General features: G+C 38.7%; 1 protein-coding gene and 1 non-coding gene across 2 annotated transcripts in view; one reads left to right on the top strand and one right to left on the bottom strand.

The window, feature by feature from the left end:
* The window catches only part of DGKE (diacylglycerol kinase epsilon), a 20,408-nt gene extending 3,881 nt beyond the window's left edge, over nt 1–16,527 (bottom strand). The window contains 8 exon segments of the mRNA XM_007463877.1: nt 1,050–1,121; nt 2,173–2,286; nt 3,379–3,430; nt 3,808–3,965; nt 4,533–4,676; nt 6,764–6,883; nt 8,447–8,606; nt 16,059–16,527. Of these exon segments, the coding sequence (XP_007463939.1) occupies nt 1,050–1,121; nt 2,173–2,286; nt 3,379–3,430; nt 3,808–3,965; nt 4,533–4,676; nt 6,764–6,883; nt 8,447–8,606; nt 16,059–16,513 (1,275 nt within the window). The 5' untranslated portion in view covers nt 16,514–16,527.
* TRNAG-CCC (transfer RNA glycine (anticodon CCC)) lies at nt 14,178–14,250 on the top strand. The gene has a single exon. It is a non-coding gene; the product is annotated as a tRNA-Gly (tRNA).
* Nucleotides 16,528–18,518: the final 1,991 nt, after the last annotated feature.

Below are 18,518 nucleotides of genomic sequence, written 5' to 3'. Positions count from 1 at the left end.
TTCACCCTTTCCCTAAGTTGTTTATTGTTTGGCTCTTCCCTTCTTACTTTTTTTTTTTTGGCTCAGCTATGGTATGTGAGATCTTGGTTCCCCAACTAGGGATCAAACCCATGCCCACTGCAGTGGAAGTGTGGAGTCTTAACCACTGGACTGCGGAGTAAGTCCCCCCTTTTACTTATTTTAGTAGTTCTAGGTTTCTCTGTATTAATGTCTTTGCCATTGCTATTAACCATTACAGATTCTTTTCTGAAGCAAGCAAGGAATACATATAAAACTTTGCCATATCGTGATGTCAGGGGTGCTGTAGCAATAAGCAATCATGAATATCCTATCTCTACTGCTCATACATTTCTATTTTGCTTTAGTATGTAAGAGAGATACATCACAACCATAATAGGAGTTAAACTTTGGGCTTAAACTTCCTCTGAGAGTACATGATGAGTTAGGCACTGTGTCAGACAACTCACATGGACGCTGTTCAGAGTCTGTCTATGTAACAGACTCTGGAGTTACATAATCCCGGGTTCAAATCCTGGTTACCTATATCCTTGGGCACTTTGTGAATGTGGGCAAGTTATTTAATTTCAAATAGTTTTCTGTGAGATGGGAATATAATAGTACCTGCCTTACAGGTTGTAGTGAGAATTCAGTGGGAAAATGTGTATAAAGCAATTAGTAAAGTGGCTGGTACACAATAAATACTCCCTATGTGTTAGCAAAATATGTTAATAGAAAGTTCAGCATTTTCGTTAAAAAAAAGTTCATAATCCAGAGACCACCTAAAAGTTTAAAAGCTTACATATATACACTACCAAACGTAAGGTAGATAGCTAGTGGGAAGCAGCCGCATAGCACAGGGAGATCAGCTCAGTGCTTTGTGACCGCCTGGAGGGGTGGGATAGGGAGCATGGGAGGGAGGGAGATGCAAGCGGGAAGAGATATGGGAACATATGTGTATGTATAACTAATTCACTTTGTTATAAAGCTGAAACTAACACACCATTGTGAGGCAACTATACTCCAATAAAGATGTTAAAAAAAAAGCTTACCTCAATTTTTTTATTCAAATCTTTACATTCTTGCACTAAACAATCTTTGGTTCCATAAAATAAGTAAACAGCCTATGAGAAATGGACAGAAAATATGATATTAAAGCAATCTAACAAGCCCTGTAAGCAAGAAAAAGACACTGAACCAAAGCTCCTTGATGTGATGGTTGAGTCATGTATCCATAGAGTGGACTAGATACAGATGGAAGAAGGGGCACCATTACTTCTTAGTTTAATTTTAGCCCATTTTTTCAGGGGAATGTAGGATGGGGTGGTTTGTGCTTAAATGCTGTTTTCTCCCAGTTTATCCAAAAAGGTACACCTTATAAAGAAATACTGTGTTAAAATTAGAAAATGCCACCTTTTACTAGTATTTCAGATTACTTAATGAAAGTAACACAGGTAAATCTAGCAAACATTTTATAATCACTTTTGAATACAGAAAGGTTGATGGAAGCACTGAGATGTTAATTAGCAACTGTATAAACAGCAATTCTTATTGCCTTAGTAACTATATTAATAAAAGAGAGCTATTTGTAAATTTGAAATATTTGTAAAACAGAACCAGGAACAAAACTGTTTTGTATCTATTTTTTGCATCCTATTGCTCAATCACCAAAAGTCATTAAAGAAATTCCAAGACAAAACTTCCACCAAAGGAATCAATTGTACTAGAAACCAGAGATGATCTCAGTTAAAAGTGCGGTAAACAAACTGCTCCTTTTCTTACCTCAACTGCCTTTTAGAGTCTTTTCAGGCCAATGGAATCTAGTTTTCCATTAATGACTTCACCAAAAATTTATCCTGCCTAAATTTATTTCCAATTCTACTTGCCATTTAAGTAAGATAAGCTCTCATATATTCCATTTAGTTGCCATCTAAGCGAAATATGCTGTAAAACATCCCAACTCTGAGTTAAAAAAATTTTGTCATGGTTACGAAATACTTTAATAAAATACATTTAAGGATCTAATTTGACAGTCTTACATAAAACAGAACAGGTAAATGTTTCCATAAGTTAGTTCTATCTCAATCTAGTTGAAAGAGTGCTAGATATAATTGAACTATTGATTTTTACTGTACCTTAGGTGATAAGCAGGAAAGGTTATTTTATCCAACACACCTTATTAAGAATTCTGCTAGAAAACAGAGATGGTGCCTTCTCACGATGAGCATGAAAATTGAGGGCCATAAGAGCATCAGGTCCAACAGAAAAATAGTTGTTCATTGTGAATTCCTGTGGAAAAGGGTAAAAATAAGCAACAGATTATGCTTCCATCCAAGCCTGTGTTATATAATAAATATGTAAATCTTAGTCTTTGTGTTCTTTATGAAAATTAAGTACTTTCTGCATTCACTTCTTGCGTAGAGTTATTTTATGCTATCCAGTGAAGTTTCCAGAGATAACGCTTCAGTTCAAAGGCTGATCCTATAAGATACAAATTTCACTTTCCATTTCTGGTTAATATGCTACATCTAAATGGCTCTACTTTGCACCCAAGCTTTCCACTCCTGTGTTCCCATTACATTTGCTTTTTACTTCCATTGCAACTCTCAGGCTCTCAGCTTTTTCAGTCTCAATCAGGGTATTGGTCCCCGCTTAACTTATCTTACTTCCCAATCCAGCCTGGATTCCCTCAACCTAGCTGCACTTAATCATCTTCCTGAGCAATAAGCTTGCATTTCTGACTTCTTGTTCAGTGGGCCACAGACTCAAGGGTGACATGCCCAAAATCTTAATGCATTTTCTTCCTATTCAAACCTGAAACTCTATTTTTCTTATCTTGGTTAATGTCACTTCTATACATCCCGTCATAAAAACTAGAAATCTGGCAGTAATGTTTTTTCTCGCTTCCCCTAATACCAATCAGCTGCCAAGTCTTGATCAATTCCACCTCTAAAACGTCTCTGAATTGTCCTCATCCTAAGATTCCCTTTTTTTGGGTCATAGTGCAGGTTTCTAAGCGATTTTCACACTATCTCCAGAGTATCTTTTTAAAACTACAGATCTGCTATCTCTGTATTATTTGCTATTTACTAACCATGATGTGCACCCTCTCGTCTCTATTTCCTCTACCTGGGAAGCCTTTTGTTCCTTTCTCTGTTGATCTAAATTGTATTTAAATTTTAAGGACCAAATCCCAGGTCACTTCCCCTGAAGTATTTCCAGCCTGATCTACCAGGGCGGAACCAGGCACACCCCCAGCCTATTTCATAACCAGCTCCCTAGAGATAAGGACCTGTCCGCTGTGTCCCACCACAGCACCACAATGGAAGCACTCCATCATGCTTGTTGAGACCACTCGAAACTGCAGCCCTAAAAACGTACCTTGAGTTTTCTTAAGTTGTAGTATCCTTTATTTGTTACTTGAACTTTCCATCTAAAACAGAAGTTAAAAAAAGAATCAGTAATTATTATTAAATTAACTGCCAATTAACTATAATTATTACCAATCAACTCTGGACACCTGGTAGACGAGGCTGTTCTATTAAAATAGCATTTGGAGAAATAAGCACATTTAAGCGAGTATGTAAGTTTTGAAATGAGTACTCAGCCTAATTTATGACCTCAGTCCTTACATAACAACAAAATATACAGCAACAAAATAAAACACCAGTATCCATGTATAAGTACAACTAACATAGTTTTTTACATTTAAATTACATTTAACTTTATAACTATACAAGTTTTCATTTATAATCCAAACAATATTCCCAAAGCTCAAGAAATCTACTTTTGGGGGGAAGAATAACTTACCTATCTAGTTTAACTCCATCTGCTTCCATCACGTTTCTTAAGACTTGTGCAACTGGGATTTCTCCCGCATAGCCTGTACCCCAACCCAAGGTATTAGATAGATCGTTGCCTGTTCCCAGAGGCAAGACTGCAACTTGTGGAATGTATTTCTCTTGTCCCTACAATATAGAAGATATATATATATATATTTTTTTTTTAAAAAAAAATATTTTATTTATTTATTTATTTATGGCTGTGTTGGCTCTTCATTTCTGTGTGAGGGCTTTCTCTAGTTGCGGCAAGCGGGGGGCCATTCTTCATCGCGGTGCGCCGACCTCTCACTATCGCGGCCTCTCGTTGCAGAGCACAGGCTCCAGACGCGCAGGCTCAGTAACTGTGGCTCACGGGGCTAGTTGCTCCGCGGCATGTGGGATCCTCCCAGACCAGGGCTCGAACCTGTGTCCCCTGCATTGGCAGGCAGATTCTCAACCACTGCACCACCAGGGAAGCCCAGAAGATATATTTTTGATTTTTCTCTTCAGACTATTTGTAGGGTAATAGTATTTGGTAAAATTTAAAGCCAAAGCAATAAAGATACAAATATAATAATAACTGCTCAATCACAATATTTAAAATTGGCAATGTCTTCTAATATTCATCTGCATAATAAAAAATATAAGCACAAATACTGTATAGTTATCTTAGAAGTCTTCTGTGAAAGGCAAGTAGGTCTTAAAGATGGATACCTTAATCTTCATTTCATCAACTGCATCCAGGACCCAGCCCACAGTCCCATCCCCTCCACAAACAAGGACTCGAGCTGAGTAATAGGGAAGAAGAGTACAAAGTTGCAGGGCTTTGACAGGGGGGGTTTTAGTAACATCAAAAACCTAGACGTGAAAGAAAAGGAGAAAATTATTTTATCCAACACTGTCATCCATCTGTGAGGATAATTTCCTTCTAGATGAGTACATAGATATGTATAAATAACAATACTGGCTACGATGCGTTTATCTTTAACAATATGCCAGGCACTATGCCAGACTATATTCACTGTGGATCATCCCAATGCTGACCCTACAAAGCACGAGTAAACCTCACTCTACTGTCCAGGAAATGGAGGCACAGGAAGGTTAAATAACTTGCCTACCCTTCCTCTGATAATTAGGTGCTGACATACAAATTCAATCCTGTAGTTTATCCACTATACAATACTGCCTCTTTGCTGTTCACATAAAACCAGGCTGTGCTAAGTTCACCTTTAACTACTGCTTCACATTTTATACTGGATTTAAAAACTCCATTACTAGTGCAAGTTAGTACCAATTTCTGGAAAACAATTCTGCTATATGCATAAAATGACATAAAGGTGAAAGGATCCTTGATACCTATAATTCTGTAAATGATCTAGGAAAATATTTCAAAAGACGAAAATGCCCTGTGTGTAAAGATATTTAGTGTGGCATTATTTATAATGGCACAACCTTAGAGAGAAACTTGACCTCCAACAGCAGGAGACTGGATAAATATAGATATATCCATTTGATTATTCCTTAGTCATTTCATACATAATTATGAGGACTATGTTGCAACACGGAAAAATATACTTTTAGGTAAAGAAAACAGAATGTAAACTTGTACCTAGATTATTGTTACAGAAATGCTAATATGTAAATGCACAGACAATTCATGGAAAGAACATGGACAACTGAAAACAACTGATGTATTTGTGTGGAGATAATGCAGGTGATTTTCTTTCCTTTTATTTTAAAATTTTATTCATTTATTTATTTTGGTTGCGCCACGTGACTTGCAGGATCTTAGTTCCCTGAACAGGGATTGAACCCCAGGCCACGGCAGTGAAAGTGCTGAGTCCTAACCAACAGACAGCCAGGGAACTCCCCTTTCTCTTTCCTTTTAAAATTATTTTTATATTTCCTTAAGTTGTATAATGTTGAAAGGGAAAATTACAAATTAGAAAGAAAAGTTACTGCATTTATGATTGTTGCACAATGAGTTGTTCAGTTTTTCAAAATAGAAGCTGCTAGCATGTCAGCTCAATCTTAATGGTCTCTTTTATTCTTACATTTAAAAATGTTGGTGTGCAATTACTCCCAGTTTCCAGCAATCACTGTTTTACTCTCTGTTTCTATAGATTTACCCTTTCTGAACATGTCATATAAATGGAATCATACAATATGGGTCCCTTGCATTGGGCTTCTTTCACTCAGCATGTTTTTGAGGTTTATTTATTGTAGTATGTATGTATGTATCAGTAGTTTCTTTTTATCACTGAATATGCCATTCATATGGGTATATCACATTTTGTTTTATCCAGCCACCGACGGATGGACAGTGGGGTATTTTCACTTTTTGGCTATTATGAATAATGGTGCTATGAACATTTGCATAAAAGTGTTTGTGGAATATATGTTTTTGTTTCCCTTGGGTAGATTCCTAGAAGTTCTAGGGGGTACGGTAAATTTATGTTTGACTTTCTTGTTTTAAAAAAATATCTATTTATTTATTTGGCTGCGCTGGGTCTTAGCTGTGGCACGCGGGATCTTCGTTGCCACATGCAGGATCTTCATTGCGGCGTTGCTGGATCTTTAGTTGCGGTGTGTGGGATCTTTCAGCTGTGGCATGTGGGATCTAGTTCCCTGACCAGGGGTCGAACCTGGGCCCCCTACACTGGGAGCATGGAGCCTTAGCCACTGGACCACCAGGGAAGTCCCTGTTTGACTTTTTAAGAAACTGTCCAAGTGTTTTCTAAAGTTGCTAGAGCATTTTACATCCCCACCATGAGAACCCCTCTTTCTCCACATATTGGAATGGCTCAATACTTTCATAATTATTACTCTTCCCTACAATCAGATGATTACTGGTTTCAAGCATTAACGACCATTACAATTTAGGGAAAATGCAAAACTAAAAATGAAAAGATTAATACAGAAAAGAAGGTTTTCTCTTTGGTTACCTGTACGGGATTTAGGAGGATCCTGAATTCTCCCAGCAGTCCTTCTCCCATATTAGTTCCACTACGAGAGTTGGCCAGGATTATTAATGGAGTCCACTGCTTTCCAAGCTTAGATGCTAGCTAAAAAAATTAATGTGAGTGAAAAGACCTTAACATCTCACAGATGGTGAGCAATAAGTTTTTTCATTTCTTAATAACAACAGTGCTGTAAATTTGCTGAGAGAACAACAACTATCCCAATCGACACAATATAAAAATCAAAGAATTCTAAGAATGGAAAAGTTCCTTAGAAATGAACTAATTTCTGCTTAATATATAATTCTCTTCTACATTATTCTAGATAAGTCATCCAGTATATAGTTGGATACTCATGTCAGAAGGAATTCACTAACAAGGCGGCCCATTCCACTACTAAATCAAATTATTAGAAAGTTCTGACTTAAATTGAGTTAAAAATCTGTCTTTCAATAACTTTCATTGTTCTACTTTTGATTCCTGAGGCAAGGAATAATTTCATTTGTTCTTTCATATAACTGTTGTGTTCAAACACCTGAAGCATTATGTTGTTTATTAGTCTTGTCTCCCAGGCAACATGTTTCAACCCTTCATAGAATGGACATTGATCTTCTCTGCTCTCTTAACCCTGACTGTCCTTTTCTGGATAAATTCTAATTTTCAAGCTTTTTTTTTTAATGGGATATTCAGAAATAGATTCAAGAATCCAGAACTGTACAAAGCCCAAAGTCAAATGAAATTAATGTTTCTCTAATCTATCCACTTCTTTCCTCTCCCCTTCTCCTTGTGGATATAACATTAATGAAGATGTTCCACGGTTTTACTTAGTGATTCTCATCCCCTCTGATCTCAGATTGAATTCAGATACATAAGGGTTGTCCATTTAAAAAAAAGTATCACAACAACATTAAACATGTTTTAAAATTTTAACATCCCTCTTTCTTTTGCAGGAATATTGACAAAGATGACATTTAAGATATAAAATCTGAACTTGGAAGAAACACTATTTAGTTTTAGAATGAAATAGTTTAACTACTTTGGGACATTCAAGCAGGAAATAAATGCAGATTTTACAGTTTTTCCTTCAGAACTACATGAAGACTGAAAGATGTCTGTACCAATTTTCATACACATACATACTGTCAAGTATTGTCAACAGCTTTAATGCTCACCATTATCTGTGGGAGCATCTAAGGTGCAACATAAACTTATCTCCAGGCACCCTACGTGAGGTTCCAAACGAAAAAATTCTTTTAGAACAACGTGTGAGGAAAATGTTTTCTTTTCACTGACAATAATCATGAATCCCAAATCCGACTGTTCATCAGAATCATCTGAGGACTTTAAAAAAATACAGATTCCTGGGACTTACCCTAGATCTACTAAATCAAACATGGTGATGGAGATGGGCTCAGAAGTCTGTGTTTTTAAAAAGCTCCTCAAGTGATTTGGACTCAGTGATTTAGGAACCACTAATATAACATATTCCAATTTCCCTTTAGACCTGAAAGAACTCAAGCGCCAAAATTTGTGGCACATCTTTAGCAAGTGGGTAGGGTATTATGGCTTACCATAATGATTCTTCTCACACACACAGTTGTGTTTCATACACTGACTTAAATAACTTTTTGGAAATCAGTTACATAAGGAAAAGTAAACTCTGATTACCATTGCATAATCTGTTTTTTTGTCTTTACGCATCTGATTAATGGAGGTTAAATAACTTGGTGGAATGATGAGGTTTTTGAATTCTCCAAAATCACACTGTTCATTCTTTAAGCTATTTTTCATACACTCATCATGTACTGTTTTCTGACACCAAATGCACCTGAGGGAAGGAAAAAACAAAGACAATAATTGACTTTAAACCACAATCTTACTCATCTGCAAACCAATCATTTTTGTCAAAAAAAAAAAACTGAAATAGTAATTTTATCACCAATGAAAAAATCTGGCAAATAAAAAATTTATAATTGTATCTGCACAGTGAAAATAGACCAATAAACTTTTTTTTAATGCCCTTTTTTTTTGGGGGGGGGCCATGCGGCATGTGGGATCTTAGTTCCCTGACCAGGGATCAAAACCATGCCCCCTGCAGTAGAAGGGCAGAGTCATAACCACTGGACCACCAGGGAAGTCCCTAGAACAATAAACTTTGAGCATACTTGACAGTTTAATCTAACAGTGGTTCTTAAAGTGCGGTCTGGGGAAGATCCTTTCAGGGTGTCTCTGAGGTTAAAATCATTTTAATAATAATATGTTATTTCACCTTCATTCTATCCGAAGTATACGGTGGAGTTTTCCGGAAGCTATATGATATGTGCTAAATCAACAGACCGAATGCAGAAGTAGATAGGAGGCGCTAGCTGACTTCCACACCAAAGAAATGTACCAAAAAAGTAAAACGATGCCAATCTTCTCACTGAATTTTCACAAGAATATTTTGTTACCATTATTGTTATTTTTAAAATGAATATTTAAACAATTTCTCAGTTTTAATTTACAACGTGGTAAATATTAGTAGATATAATCCACATAAACAAAGCTGGTCTAGAACAATGGTTTTGTGTACTATCGATTTGTGCTTTGGCTGGAATAGGTTCGTGAGGCCTAAAGGCCTTCAGCTTAAATGCCCCATTGGCCTGGGTCCTTAAAAGAGTTCCTCAGGGTCCAGTGTGAAAACCTCCTGACTTATAACCATCTGTGAACACTTTAGCAAATATAGTAAAATAGTCAACTTCTTATTGGCAGTTAAAATGAAACTAATCTATATGTTTGCATCTGAAGTACAGACAGATATTTATGTTCAAATTTGCCTCTACATTTGAATGCATGCATGAAACAAGCAGAGAATAGTGCTGGCAAAGGTCCTGGGTTTCTATTATTAATCTACTAAGTATTTAATCCACTCACAGATAAGGCAAATCTGACTGTACAGACAAAAACAGGTCAACAGAAAACAACGGTTATAATTAAATAAATAAATTAAAAATAAAAAGAGGATTAAAAACTCTTTCACCCCAAGGTCAACTCTCTTGGACTTCTATTTTAAAGTTTTTTTTCAGCTGGGTGTTCAGTTTTATCAAGTAATTACTGCAATTAACTCAAGAATCCTATTTACTGCGGAAATTACAATTATCTGCAGGATCTGTTAAAGGGAAAACTGTAAATTAACTTGCATGATAACGTTGTTAACACTTGCTTTCAACCTAAGCTTGAGAAACGAGGATAGACTGCTAATGCAGCCAAAGTATACCACCTCCACCTACTGCTCTACTGTTAACTTTAAACTAGTATATTATTACTGAAAATAACCTGAAAGGAAACCCACTGAATTATTTCACAATGGTTTCCTCTGGGAAGAAAAATGGGACCGAGGGATGAGAAGAACATTCTCTTTTTACTCTATGTTCTCTTGTATTGCTTGAGTTTCTAAACACCAGTATGTATTCATGAACTACTTGTATAAATTTTTAAAACTGTATTCTAGATGATATTGGCATACGCTTTAGAATTTAGAAAATACAGAAAGACATAAAAGTTATCCAGAGATAGTTACTCTTAACTGTTTGATGTATTTATTCTCAGTTTTACAGTCCCTATATGTTTATTTTTCACGTTAGGGATATGATGTATTTTTATATATGTATCTGGACAGTACTTTTCTTTGGAAATTGTATCATGAATTCTGTCCTATGCCATTAAGTATTTTTTTAAAAACATGTTTTGTTAAGAATGTATTAGTATCATATCACATGGATATATCATAATTTTTTGTGAATTGATTCATGGTCTATATTCATCTTTTACTAGGTTATAATAACTGCATGTACTTTTTATTTATGTAGGATATCAACTTCTTTTCTGTCATAATTATTGCAAACATTTCAGTTTTCTCTTAAATTTACCTTTTAATGTACTTTAGTTTATTTTTTGCTAGACAGATCTGTATTTCTCTTTGTGATTTAAATGCTTTCATGCTCTGAAGTCCTCTACCTTTCCAAATTAGATATTTGCCTATAGCTATTCCCCCCTCACACTTCAGTTTTCATATTTATGCCTTTAATTCAGTGCCTCTTAATCTTCTGGGGCTACAGATTCCACTGAGAATCTCATGAAAGTGTCAGACTTCCTGGAAGCTTATCTATCTATGAACTAAGAACTCCTGCTTCAATCCATCTGGAGTTTATTTTGGTATAGAGTGTGATATGAAGAGTCAACTTTTATAACCTCAAAGAGCACATGTCCTAGCATGATTTATAAAGTAATCTTTTCTATCCCACTGATTTGTGACACCTTTATCATTTAATAAGTTCTCATAAATTTCAGAAAAGACTCTTAACCAAGGTGATGGCTATTATCGGCCTTTGCTCTGTAAAGGTAAAGCCAAAATACTTACTCCTTACTCAGCTTTATATTTTTCCTGAGAAATACCACAATCAAAATCGAGACCTGTTCTCGATATATATTTTGTAACTGGTATTTTATTTGACCTAGATTTCAAACTTGATGGGAAAATAAGACATTACTAATAATGTCTTGATACTTTAGTTTTAGCAGTCATGTCTTTGAGTGATTGTTTATGATCTTTATTCTTTCCCCAACTTTTTATTTTGAAAAATTTTAAACCTACACAGAAGTCAAAAAAATAGCAAAATGAATACCCTTAAACCAACCCTTAACTCTGATTCTTAAGTAACATTTTCTCCCACATTTTCTTTCTCTCTTTCAAAATAAACTCATATTTTGCTGAATCATTTGAAAGTAAATTATGGACATTATGAGATTTCACCTTTCAATACTTCAGCAAGTATTTCCAAAAAACAATGATAGTCTCCTTGCTTTTATACACACACACACACACACACATACATATATTTAATTTTTATTGGAGTATAGTCGATTTACAATGTTGTGTTACTTTCAGGTGTACAGCAAAGTGAATCAGTTATACATATATCCACTCTTTTTTAGATTCTTTTCCCATATAGGCCATTACAGAGTAGTACTGACTGGAGTTCCCTGTGCTATACAGTAGGTTCTTATTAGTTCCCTGCTTTTTAAAGTGTTTTTGCATTAAAAAAATTTTTTTTACAGGAACACAGGTAAGCCCACCACCTATATTCCAACATTAATATATTAACTGTAATTCCTTTGTTTCATTTCTATCTATCCATTAATCTATCTTATTTTTGGTGCATTAAAAATAAATCGCAGACATTAGAATATCTCCTAAACACCTCGGCAAAAGCAGGCATATCATTACCTTGAGTTCAGTATTTGTTTACAGGTTTTTTTCTTTCAATGTAAAATTTATATACGATGAAATGTACAAATACGTACATCTGCTGAGTTTTGGCAAGTAAACATAATTATGTAACTTATCCTTATGAAGACACAGAACATTACCCTATGTGCCATTCTTGGACAGGAGTGTGACTGTTTTATTAAAAAAAAAAGTTTTCTCTAAAGTTACCTGTTCACAATAGCTCTCTCCTTTAGTATGCTGGAAGAGGCAACAGAATTACATGCGAAGCTGAGATGGTCATCTATGACATTCACACTAGAATGGGGTTGGCAAACTACAAATACATCTGCCTCCTAATTTTGTGAATACGTTTTACTGGACTATAGCTACGCCATTCATTTATGTACTGTCCGTTGCTAGTTTTGTACTATGATGGACGGTAGAGTGAAGTAATTATAACAGACCATATGGTCTGCAAAGCCTGAAATACTTAGTTTGGCTCTTTATAGAAAAAGTATGCTCACCTCTGCTCCAGAAGATAATTTGGTATCCTTTCATTGTTTCAGATAATTAATGAAATGAATAAACATTAGAATCCAGAATCACAAAGTTTAAGATCAAAGCTTAGAGTAAAGCTGCCAATGTAATTACCTTGTAAGAGTCAGAAGCCTGTTTTATTAATCACTGTGTGTGTGTGTGTGTGTGTGTGTGTGTGTGTGTGTGCGCGCGCGCGCAGGGGGGTGTAATGAAGAAAAGGCCTTATAAATAAAAGGTTTTTTAATAAATAAAAAAGTGTTTTATAAAGGTTTTTATAAATAAAAATACAATATAAACCAAAAAATTTTCTTAATGACAGAACACTATAAGGAACAAAGGTTTATTCAATAAACATAATGAATACTTAAAATAGAACCTGATTTCCTATTTTAGTCAGAATAGAGGTTAGAAGAAACAAAAGAAGTGTGGGGAGCAGTGATAAGATGATACCAGGTGCAGACATACTCTGCCGTGGTTGGGGCAGAGGCAGGAAAACACAGAAAAGAAAGAAGCCTACAGGGAAAATAGGATCCAGCACAGTGCCTGGCACAAAATATATGCTTAATACGTGAAAACTAAATAATGACAATGAGTATAAGTTAAAAGTCCTTTGTCACTTATTCTGTAGCCTTTAAAATCAGTCACCACCTGTCATATGGCCCTTCAAAATGCTACCTTGTTGAACAGTCTTCACAGTTCACTTGAAATCTTAGACTTCCCAAGAATGTGACGCAGACACAGAAGGAGCCCTTCTCAGGGCTGGATAAAATCCAGAGAGGGACAGTCTGATCTGTGTTTAAAGGTTGTAAATATTTATTCTGTTCCTTTTTCCAAAATATCTCATTCCTACAGAAGGTCACAGCAGACTGTAATCCTGCATAAAATTATCTGCTAAAATAAATCAGAATATTATAAAATGCTTACTACTTCAGGACACTGTGCTCTCTTCTCCTGGGAATAATAAACCCTTCCTAAATTATACAGGAACCATTTTTACCATAGGTGAGGAGTTCCAGCATGCTGGGAACAGACTGCTTAGTAACCAGTAAGAACAAGCTAAGGCAGAAAAGAAGACCTATCACTGCCATGTTCACTGTGCTCAAAGGAGGGAACACAGAATTAAGGACAGGGGCTCATGTTTAAGAAGTACATAAATATAGCAGTGGTTCTTAAACTTTAGAATTATCTGCAGCGCCTGTTAGGCAAAGATTGTTGGTTGCCAGCCCAAGTTTCTGATTCAGTGTGTCTGGGCTGGGGCTAACACTGCCAGGAAAAATAGAAGATGCTCAGTTCAATGTGAATTATAGATAAACAACAAATAATTTTTGGTCTAAGTATGTCTCAAATATTGTAAACATTTTATTTTGTATTAAATACAAATATTTTATTTAATTTTGTGTGCTAAATCTAAATCTGTGTTAGAATTTGCATTTGTAACAAGTTTCCAAGTGATACTGATGCCGCTGGTCTGGGGACCTTACTTTGAGGACTACTGAGATATAGGATATGATGTCATCATTAAGAAGGAAAAATTGGGGGCAGGGGTGAGTAGATTAGGCAAGTGTTCCTGGAGTAAAGGGCACAAGATGAGTCATTAGGATGCCTAGAGGGACTTCCCTGGTGGTCCAGTGGTTAAGACTCTGCACTCCCAATGCAGGGGGCCAGGGTTCGACCCCTGGTCAGGGAACTAGATCCTGCATGCCGCAACTAAAAGTTCCCGCATGCTGCAACTAAGACACGGCACAGCCCAATAAATTAAAAAAAAAAAAAAAAATCTTTGAAGGATGCCTAGAAGCTAGCCAGGAGGAGGATACTTAAGCCTTGAGGAAAAAAAGGGTAGTATGAAAAGGGTATTTAAAGGAAACCACAACCAGCCTGATGTTGCTGGTGCATAAAGTTTAATGCAGATGGTGGCAGAAAAGACTAGACAGGCAGGCAGGGTCCAGAGAGCACGAGGACCTTGTATACCACGTTAAGCACTTGGAGTTAACACTGAAAGACCATCACTTTAAGTGATGGGGGTAATTGAAGGGTTTTAAACAGAGCAGAAACCCCAATCAGATATGCATTTCTAGAAAGATCATTTGGTTGGAGAATCAGAGCATTATGATTATTTGTTAAGGAGTATATGAAATGCAGTTAAGATATTTATAGAAGCCATTTTAATCTAATTCTGCACAGACACAAAGAAGGGAAGGAAATAAAACAATATTCAATTCATGCCTTCTTTCCAACTAATCTCAATTCTCCAAGACTGAAGCTTAACTAGGGAGACAATTATGAAAAATTTTAAAAGACACTGGTAACCTAGCTCTCACTGATGCAAAAAAGACATCTAAATTTGAAAGATATCAAGTAAAAATGGTTATAAATCTCTGTAGTTGTTTAAAGTATATATTTTGGTAATTTTTAAAGTCTAAATCTTAAGTATAAAATTATTTAAAATAAGATTTAAAAGTAATTGTTGATATAACAATGCTCATGCTAATTAAAAAAAGGATTTTTAAATAAAATAAACAAAATATAATCAAAAAAGTAACTTGCTGTCTCATGCCAGCTTTCTATTTCTGTTCTTAAATATGTTTAGGGACTTTTCAACTTGTCAGAAACAAAACCCATCACAATGAAGATGTCCAGACTTAAGACAGAGAAGAGGCTAGGGGTTAGTATTCCTAACCCTGTACTGGGGGTTAGAAATCCGGGATGCCAGTTCTACTTTACCACTGAGTAAATTTCTCTGAACTATCAAATTCTCTCAAATGTAAAATGAGTTAGAACAGATAAACTGCAAAGCAGCATCCCCTTTTATTACCAACCTCTAACATGAGCAAAGGACATCTTCACCTATTTTCAGACAATATTTAAGAACACAAATGTGTTGTCCAGTGTGTATTTAAAAGCGATTAAAATATCCTTGGATTAATCAAAGTCACTTGTCTAAGATGCTACAGGTCCTGAAAGACCATCTGGCAAAAGGAGTGTTCTTTTGGAGTGTATTTCACTATAGCACCGAATATAGATTAGAAAAGATACTTAAAGTGCTCCTCTGGAATGACACTTGTCTTCATTGTACATTCATAACACAACACCCAGGATGAATCAGTTTTGAGACTCTAGGGAAAAGTTAATTTGTTCATACTTCATTTTTTCTCATGCAAAATGGAGCTAAACAATAGAAACAAAAGCTAAAATATAACATACAGTGGCCATAAAGTATGTGGCACTTAGAGACCTCTGGATGAAAGCTAAGTGCCAAGTTTTATTACCCAAAAGGGCAGGTTGGCTAAGGAGTGTAGGCTAGATGAATCAACGAGGCAAATGACTATTGCAAAGCTTCCTCACTGTGTATAATATCAGGGCTATTTATTAGCTTGTGTCCTCTAAGTGGGCAGTTGAGGCCATTTGTGGAGATCAAAGCAGGCTGCTACACCCACTCTTTGAAATCCTGACTCCCTCCAAGCATTGTGGGACAATCAGTACCCACAAAGGCTGTACCTGTAATCGCAGAGCTTGGGTTGACTGCCGCATTGCTGCTTGCAAACCACACAGTAACTGCACAGGGGCACGTTGCCCCGGATCCAGTGGTGGTGCATGGCGTCCAGGGCCTTGCTGTCATTCTTGAGCATGATCTCCTTGCAGTGGAAGCGCTTGTCGGCCTTCTTGAGGCAGCCCTCGTCCACGCGCAGCCCGCAGCAGTCGCAGAAGGCGCCCTGCAGGATGTGCTGCGCGCACACGCAGCAGTAGGTGGGATGGCTGAACAGGTCCGTGTCGCGCCACCCATGCTTGCTCTTGCGGAAGATGTCCCTGCGGTGCAGCTGCCGGCGCGACCGCTGGAGGCTGCACCAGAAGGTGATGAACACGGGCAGCAGCACCGAGCACAGCGTCCACAGGACCAGGTGCCCGTCCGCAAACAGGCCCTCGTAGGGCGCCGGCCGCTTCTCCCCTTCCATCTTCCCCAAGGACAATTTCTAACTAGGAGAGACACGGGCGGGTCCACCTCGGGCTCGCTGTCCCCGTCCCGCCCTCCTTCCTGCCTTTCAGGGGATCCCCAAAGCGCCGTCGGCCCAGGTGGCTCCGCTCTCTCCAAGGAGGGGCACGCGCGCCGTCTTCCCCGAGCCCGACCCCAGTGCCTCAGGGTCGCCGCGCCGCGGACCTGCAGCGCCGAGGGGGCGGCGCCCAGGGCTGTCACGCTCCGTCCCCTCCCTCCTCCTTGGGCCCGGCCACCGCCTCCTCACCTCGTCCGGCACGGGGAAAGGTGCAATCACAATGTACAGGCTGTCCCCACTGGAAGGCCGGCGCGGCGCCCACTCTTTGGGCGCGACGGCGCGCGTGGGCCGCACGAAGCCTGCTAGCGCCCGTAACCATTAGCCCACACGCAGCAAACAAACGCGTACTGCAGCTGCTAGGCCCGCGCGGCCTCCCTCAGGCCCGCCCCCGCCCACCGCGCGGCCCCGCCCCTCTCGCGAGGCCTCGGGGGCCAGGGCCCCGGCCCCGCCCGCCCCTCTGGCCCTACCTAACCTGGGGCGGTGGCGCGGCTCCCGGGGCCAGGCTTCGGGCCTTCCTCCCACCCTCGCGCCACCAGGAGGCCTGCGGGGGCGTGCGGACGCCACTGGAGCTGCCTGGGTCTACTGGAGCCGCAGACGAGGGCGTGGCCTGCGGCTAGAGCTCGGCGGCTGGATTGAGTGTGAGGTGCGACCGGAAGGCCGAGAGGCCTGCGGCGACAGGGCCTTGAGGAGGGGGAGGGGGAGGAGCTTGATGGGAAGGGTGGCCCCCCCGTGGGCGTGGCTTAGGGAGAACAGTGGACGGAGTAACAATTGGGGGGGGGCGTTAGAGAGGATGGATGGTTGAGCCTTCTGAGTCTGTAATCAGCGAGAGTTCTAGCATGAATGATATACACAGTATAAATTAACCTTTTCTGTGACTTCCAGCCTCACTGGTGGAGGTGGGAGCTGGCGCAGTTTTGAAACTTGTAAGGGAGAAAACTGGCAGTTTTGAGAGTGTTATGTTCTGATAGAACAGGGCAATCCAAGTAAAAAATTGGTAGCTGTTACCTGCGCTCCCGCTAGTTACTTATTAAACAGAAAGCTGAGGGCTTACTATGTGCCAAGCACTGTGCGAAGAGCCCCAGCTCTCACAGAGTGCCAGGACTGTTGAAACATGCCTAACAAGAAGGATTTATTAGCCCTGTTTGTAATGGCTTACTGCACCCCAGCTTCAATCTCTGCACTTACCACGCGCCATGCTAAATTTATCATCCCCATTTTACAGATGAGGAAAACAGAGGTACGTGATTGTTGTCACAAACCCAATGTTGGGGCTGAGATCACTTTGTTTTAACTTCGTCATCGAAGTTGCTTCATTCTAAACCATCAAAGAGAGAATTTCTCTTATTTTGTTACTTCTCTGAGAAACGTGCCCTGGACTGTCTTGTTAAAAGGAAGATTCTTATTTCCTTTTTCAGGGATGAGGACTGAGAGTCTTCATTTCTAATAACTGGTCTAGTGTTGATGGTTCCCAGGCCACACCTGGAGTGGCAATGCTGAAACATTTAATAACCTGGATTGTGAAGATTGAGGGAGGGCATGTGGTGAAATGGGAAGAGCAGTTAGATGGCATTATGAGGCCTGGGATCAGGTTCCTGCCCTCACACATCTAATTGTGTCTTCCTGTGCTTGTCTGTTCATCTCTCTGGGCCTCACGTTCCTCATCTGCCACATGGGACAGTTGGATGAGATCTCTAAAGCTTCCCTTCCCCTCTGATAGCCTTCATGTGTATGGAAATATCGTTGTCTTTTATGAATCCTAGTTGAGGCAGAGCCCTTAAATTAGTTTAGTTTTGGAAAGGTAACAAAAGAATATACTTTTAAAAAGTGAGGATTCCCCCTCCCCATTCCCATTATAGAACATTTGGGAAATACAGAAAAATATAAAGGAAGGAAAAGAATCATCCATCTC

The sequence above is a fragment of the Lipotes vexillifer genome, unplaced genomic scaffold (genome assembly GCF_000442215.2).
Source record: "Lipotes vexillifer unplaced genomic scaffold, Lipotes_vexillifer_v1.1 scaffold333, whole genome shotgun sequence".
Lineage (NCBI taxonomy): Eukaryota > Metazoa > Chordata > Mammalia > Artiodactyla > Lipotidae > Lipotes > Lipotes vexillifer.
The sequence above is the reverse complement of the archived record's forward strand: the minus strand, read 5'-3'. Positions and strand labels throughout refer to the sequence as shown.